General features: G+C 39.8%; 1 protein-coding gene across 1 annotated transcript in view; it reads right to left on the reverse strand.

Moving 5' to 3' along the window:
* Positions 1 to 7,117, reverse strand: part of GNAL (guanine nucleotide binding protein (G protein), alpha activating activity polypeptide, olfactory type) — a 128,538-nt gene that overhangs the window by 13,747 nt on the left and 107,674 nt on the right. The window contains exon 6 of the mRNA XM_009318532.1: positions 1,356 to 1,410. Within this exon, the coding sequence (XP_009316807.1) occupies positions 1,356 to 1,410 (55 nt within the window). The remainder of the gene's footprint in view (positions 1 to 1,355; positions 1,411 to 7,117) is intronic.

The following is a 7,117-nucleotide window of genomic DNA, read 5'->3' on the forward strand; positions in this document are numbered from 1 at the left end:
GGAAAGGCCTCAGGAACAAACAGGCCAACACTAACATAAATAATGAAAGCAAAAATGAGGCTTTGCTTCATTGACTTCTCTCTCCAGCTGAGTGGTATTGATGCTAAAATCAGACCGTGAGGTCTAGATGGAGTAAATCCCATTGCTACTGCTTGGGTCTGAAAATGTCTTGAGGGCTTTAATAATTGATCCTATATTGGATCGACTATACAAGTTTCACCTAATAATACACCGCATACTGCTTTTTACTGCCTTCCATTCCAGGATATGGTCAGAGTAATTGGACAGGCTTGTGATTATAGACCTGAACTAGGTCTGAAGGAACAGGCTCTGCTCCGCATACTTCCTTGTGGGATCTCTGGCAAGTCACTTCATTTCTCTGAATTTCAGTCTCTGATTGCACAATGAGATTTGGCAATTGTATTTTTTTAAGGGCATCCGCCCGTTATACACCTTGCACGGTTAGACTGAATTATCCAGTGCAGGGATTCTCTTCTGCCACCTGTATTTGCAGTTTATGACGTGGCCCACAGTCTTGGCTGAGACTACTAGATGACAGTGGGATACCAGCACTGAAAAATAACAACCTCAGAGTAAGTTTGCCGAAGAGACATCCTGCCCAAGGAAACCACACAGCCTGAGCTCAGGGAAGGCAGCCGAAGCCGTGCACCATGGTGAAGCCCCTTCTTATTTCAAGGCTGCACCACTTCAGCTGTAACTTTCCTGAATGCTTTTGTCATTAGAGCACTCTATCATGACATCTGGGAAAAACGTGTACTGTCCTGCAAATAAGGATCAAATAGAAACTATCCTGCCCATGGGAGATGGGCACAGGCTGGAAGGAAGGTGTCTGCACGCCAGCAGAGAAGTCCGCAAGGGCTGCTGCTGCCGCTGGTGCTCTCCCCTGAATTTGGACACTAGATCCACTGCAGGCTTCTGCCTCTGAAGGACCTGTCTGATGGACATGGGAAGCCTCCCTCTGGGTTTCCATCACCTCCACCATTGAAACAAAATTCTGCTTCTGTGTAGCGAAGGCTGGTGAGGGAAACCGTAGGCTTTTACGTTTATGTTTCCTGCTCCCTTCACTTTGTTTGTAGGACACAGAGTAGAAAGCAAGAAGAAATAACAGACATATTACAGGAATCACCCACCTATATATAATAACAGTAAAAGACAAGCTCGCACCACCAAAAAGCCTCTTCTTCTTTAATATCCATTACTTAAACTGCTAGACTGTATTTTGATACTATGTGGTATGCCCTATTTCAGCTGCTGTTGGGACTAAAATAAATTACATAAAGAATTCATAAGAAAGGGCGTCTTGGTTCAGACCCTACCCCATTAGTTATACTAACCTGATCTGTGGGTGTGTAGTCATCCATGCTGACGCTGTCAATTCTTTCTAAAAAGCTAGAAGAAAAATAAACATGCACTAAGATATGTAAAATACTGTCTAGTATAACACTTTTCACTACCTCTTCTGGTTTAGACTCTCGCTGCAAAGTAAAACACAAGTCCAATGGTAAAGGTATGAGCCCGATGATTTACTTACATGGATGGAGGTTACATTTTCTGAGCCAAATAACTTTTTACCCAGACTTTGTTTCAATACAGCACTTCTACACTTACCGTTATGCAGTACCCACAAGCGGTCCAAATGCAGTTAAAGGTTATAATTTTGTGAGGTCCACCAAAAAATACTAAGACTAATCATGTGTCATAACATTATATGGCTGTCTAGATGTAAAAAAGATTTTGGCGTTTAAAAAAGAAATTGGGGTGAAGGGTTGCCTTTATTTAGCACAATGCTAATCTAGCATAATGTTATGTTAATTACAGTCGCAGTAATGTTAGCAGAAATGCTTGTTAATATATACAAACAGCTTTGGAGTGACATGCTGCCCTGGAACACTGCAACTAAAGCATAAGAAGTGAAAAGCAAAACTGACATGAAGCGGAGGTTAACCAGTCTGACTATGTTGCCAAAACTCAGTGAGATGCATAAGGTGAAACAAAAACTTACAACTGCAGGGAAGGGCAAGAGAAAAGGGAACCAGAAAAAAAGGGGAGAACCACATTCTCCAATTATTTAAGAAATCTTTTCAAGCTTTAATTCTTTCCTAGAACATGCTAGAATAGCAGTATTAAGGACATAAAAATGTGATTTTATATGTATAGCTAAAATAGGCAGGTTCTCCTCTCCCACTTTCACCCATTTCTTAGATTTTGTGTGAGCCCAGCTGGCTCATTTTCCCCAGACTGCCCGTATGACTTAGAAGCTTTCTTGAATTTCTGCATTGTTATTTGGTATTTGGCAGTGAATATCCCACTGGCTGACTCATCCTGCTACAATATTATCAAGATTTCTTTATCAACTGGCAAGTTTTTCCCGATTTTACTTGGGTGTGCATGTGGCATCTACTTAATTGCAGTGGGAAAGACAAAAAAAACAGTGAACTCTTGACTTACAATGTGACTCACTGTTAACGCAGGGGTCACACACACTGACCAGTTGAAAAAATACACCCCCTAAAATCTCATAGCACTTTCCCATGGATACAAACTGAAAGGAAAAGAAAATACGCTGCATATATATTTACTTATTCTATTTTTCCTTTTTGAACCTCCATTGTTATAGCAAGGAAACAAAATGCAGTATCCACAGCTAGAATACCCAGCTTTTCTTTCTGGATGATCAAGGTGTGATGGCTAAGCATATTGTTTAAAAAAGCACAACACGATGGGTGCCTGATAACAAAACTATACTGAACAAACTCTAAAGAAAAATCCTCTTTTAACAAAACCTCCTCCCCTGCCAAAAGCCACCATAAACTTATATAAAGATATAAAAGTATGTCTTCATAGTCAGCTACAGTCACCATGAGAAAGCAGCTGTATTCAGGCGGAACCCTTTGGTCAGATGATTTTCATCACCTTAAGAATACTGATTAAGCAAAGTTTAACTTCAGTTACCCCCTGCAGTTAATGCAGACACCGGAGCAGAGTGATGTATTTTTAACTGGCGCACCTATCATTAACAAAACTCTCATCTTATGCTTGCAGCACACGAGATGAAAAAAGAAGGCAAAAGAAGCCCAAACCAAAAATGCTTCCAAGCTGAATCTCTTCCTAAACACAGAGTAATTTTCCTTAATACGGCTGTTCAGGCAGCACTTCTGTATTTCCAAGTTTGTTTCAAAGTCTTCTTTCCAGTTTCTTAATAGTTTGATCCAATGGGCCCGGAAACAGCCTCTTTTCATCAGGGTAAAAGGTTAGGAGAGGGGTAAATCCAGGTCTCTGAGCGCAGTAAGGTGGCAACACCAGCAGGTTAAACAAGGCTGCAGAAAATGGGCAGGAGCCTGAGGGAGAGCTAGCAAACTGCTGTGGGCAGCGCAATCGCTTGCACAGCTCAGGATCGATAAATGCAACAGAAGTCAGGGGAGAAAACGCTCCTCAACTATGGCTGACACAGAACAGGCTCTGGTTAAAAGCGTAGACAGAAGCGAGCATTCGTGCACTAATACGACTCCGTCACAAACCTCACAAGACAGCGTGAATTGCTTCTTGCAGAAGCATTCCTTCTGGAGTTGATGTATAAATCAGAGACGATACATCTTGCCTCCCCAATACCAAGGTCATGTTGGCAGAATTTATCCGAAATGATTAAACATGGTATTTAGTACCAATTCACATCTCTCCCACCTATACAACAAGCACTTCAGGAAGGTTGTTAGCATTTGCATTTCCCAAACAGGCAAATTATGTTAAGGAACAGAGGAGTGAGTAACGCAGAGTTACACTACAAATAATCCATGGCAGGGCTGGGAATGAGATAAGTCTCCTAATTAGATGTCCTATGTATCAGCCCGAATCGTCTTCCATTTAGAAATCGTCAGCCTCCTCCCGATAAAAGGATCCATTTCAAATACCCTAAACTGCAACACCGCAGTTAAGAGGGAGTGAGCTCTGACAAATATGACGCGCCTAAAAAATATCACTCGACATAGCAGCTGTAATGTTTTGTGCTTCTAAGGTCGCTGTCCACATGCGATCTATATTAAAACAAATGCAATGATTTGCAAGTTTTTACCTGCCACCCCGCTGTATCAAGCTGCAATGATATCACTAGCATCCCATAAATCAACACGCAACTACCATCAGGATTTGGCTAAATTTTGTAGCTTTACAGAAAATTAACCTTTTCAGTGTGTGATGGACAGGCTTCCTAGGATTTCTTTTGCAACTACATTAAATGTGCACTGAGATTTCTAGACACTGAAACATAAAAAGCTATACTCTTACTTTTTCGAAAGAAATTCAGTTCTTGAATATCCTTCATATAAGCTCCTTACCTGGCTAATTAGCACAGTTTAAAAAAATAGCTCTGACAGGCAAATGTACACAGTAGGTACAAGTAATGGATTCCAGATAAGGAGTCAGTACTGCCTCATTACTAAATACGCTAACTTCATTCTCATTACTGTATTAAAATGGGAAAACTGGAATCAGTTTTCTAAATTGCTTTCTAAAGAACGTTAATTTCTACTAATCCTAAATTCCTCTAATAATTATGTTCTGGCATAATATACATTCTTTTATACATATACATATATATACACCCACTGGCAAATTTTAAATTTACATGACCAAAATTTCCGTTTAAAGTGCTTGAAGTATGAAAGTACCTCCCAACTGTGGCAACGCTCATGTCTCCACTCAAAGAATCAGTGTGAGGAAAACACAATAGCAGAAAAATGAATAAAAATGGACACCAGTATCACTTATTCTCTCTTTTTAGATCCTGTTTTTTTCAGCTCAGGGATAAAATTATTTTCACAGAATGATGCCTTTTTACAATACTGACAGGTCTTCTATTTATGCAGCTTCTATAGAAACCCATACTCAGGGTTTATGTTAATTCTGCAGTAACTGCTTTGCATGCATGTGCAACGAACTTTAAACTCACGCATTCGACTCAACTGTCAATAAAACTATAACATATGATATAATATTTATATTTCTACTTCACAATTGTGGTTTTATTTATAAAGGATTCTGTCTGGTAACTAGTACGACATTTAGGTTCTTCTTAATTTTATGGTAGGATGTTTTACACTTCCTTACATGGAACAGCACAAACTGCTTTTTTTTTTTTTTAAATAAATTAGGCAAGATATTGGAAGGAAGGTCTTCACTGCTCTGTTTGGAAATGCAGTGGTTTGGTTTGCCAACAAATTAAAGCAAAGAAAAATGGACTGATAAAGTTAAAAAAAAAACCAATCACGAGCTACTGACATTATTATATCTATTATTAAGCTGATCTGTAGTTTTATAAATATCTTCAGTGAGTTTCCTAGGAAACTCAGCTGACACTTAGTTTGACAAGCGATCTCTAAATTTTATATTATGCAAGCTGTGAACACAAAAGTACAGGTTTTAGATGTGCCTGCCAGTGCATGTGGGAACTATCAATAAGCATTATTCTCTTTAAAAACCATGGCAATTTGAGCAGCAGTAGCAGCTATATAAGACTTTCTGAAAGAAGGATTCATAAATGCACAAATAAGGAGGAGGTAATCGTACATGAAAAATCCTCTTCTCACTGGGTAAATCACTATGTGGCTCTGTATAGATATTCTGACCCCACAAACAAAATCACAATTAAAAGAAAAATCATGTCTTGAGAATAATACAATAGACACAAAACCCATGCTGTATTTGTATTTTGACATCCAAAGAATTGGAAAGATGAAGTGCTAAACCACAGATCAATACAACGAACTACACATCTTAATAAATCTTCGTCTACTTCAACCATTTTTTATGCTCTCACCCCAACATTTCAAAGGCCTTGTATCAAAAAGTTGCTGTGGAAAACAAGAAATCAAACCCACGTCAAAATGCTTGTCTCTTTAAAAGAAAAAGGTAACGTGGTGCATCTTTAAGGCTGTAGCTTTACGTTCTCAGAGTGAAGAATCTCAAATTTATCCTCAAGTAAGTTGTCGGGGTCAGCAAACTGTTACATTTCTGATGGACCATTAAGAGCTTTGCAAACTCCTCAGCCAGGCTCAAAAACCAGCAGAAGCACCACCATCTACTGTATGAAACCATCCAGGACCAGGGCTTTGAATTCCACCCTCTTTGGAATGCAATAAGTCACAGGTGAGGCAGACATTTCACAATGAGAACACCTACCCCAGGTCTCTAGGGAGCAGAAATGGAAAAAATACCTTTTTTTTTTTCCTGTTGTAGTTATCAGGGACAACATCAAGATTTGAACTTTTTTTTCCTTCTTTCTTTCCATAACATATCTTTTTATTTTTTTTTTTAATCAGCTAAGGGATTTCAATCCTGTTAATTCTTCCTGCAATATTTGAAATAGGTAACTATGGATTTCTGGTTTCGAGAATACCTTAGGCTCCACGGTTGGGCTTCAAGCAACCTCACATTATTCTGATGTATTTCCTGGTAACTGAGAAAGGCATAATGAAAACAGCCCCCAGTAATATTCTAACCCCTAAAGAATTAATTTTCCCAAGTCATGTGCTGAAAATATCAGCAGAAATCCCTCAGAAGACGTTGGTAAAATTTAACGGCTAAGGATTTTCTTGTCAAATTTAAATAGTCGCTGTATTTTAAATACAGCTTCCGTGTGGTAGTGGAGTTTCTCCCCTCTCTCCCTCCATACCACTCTGCAGTCGCTTCCCATGAGGAGTAAGCACAGCAGCGAAGGCATGAGGAGGAAGAGGGAAGAGAGGGACCGAAACCTGTTTTGGATCCACTCTGGCTCACCTATGCTGTTCTTCAGTTCTGAACAACCGATTGCTGCATAAGCTGTTACTGAAGAAAATACCCAGTGCAAACATTGAATAAGCTACTGAAACAGAGTATTTCTTTCAAAAGGGTTAGAAACCTACATATTGCTATTGCTTGTCACACGTTTTTGGCATCTGCTAAGTTCCCCAGGACTTCCCTTTGGCTCCCGGCGGTTGAAAAGCATCGATTTCAATACCAACGTGAACCCGCTACAAGCGTCTCTTCAGCCGCTCGGGTGGGTGTGACACACTTGGAAGAGGGGAGACGGCAGCGGGGAGGGGGGAGCTGCTGCTCTCCCTGC

This window comes from Pygoscelis adeliae, unplaced genomic scaffold, assembly GCF_000699105.1.
Source record: "Pygoscelis adeliae isolate BGI_AS28 unplaced genomic scaffold, ASM69910v1 Scaffold42, whole genome shotgun sequence".
Lineage (NCBI taxonomy): Eukaryota > Metazoa > Chordata > Aves > Sphenisciformes > Spheniscidae > Pygoscelis > Pygoscelis adeliae.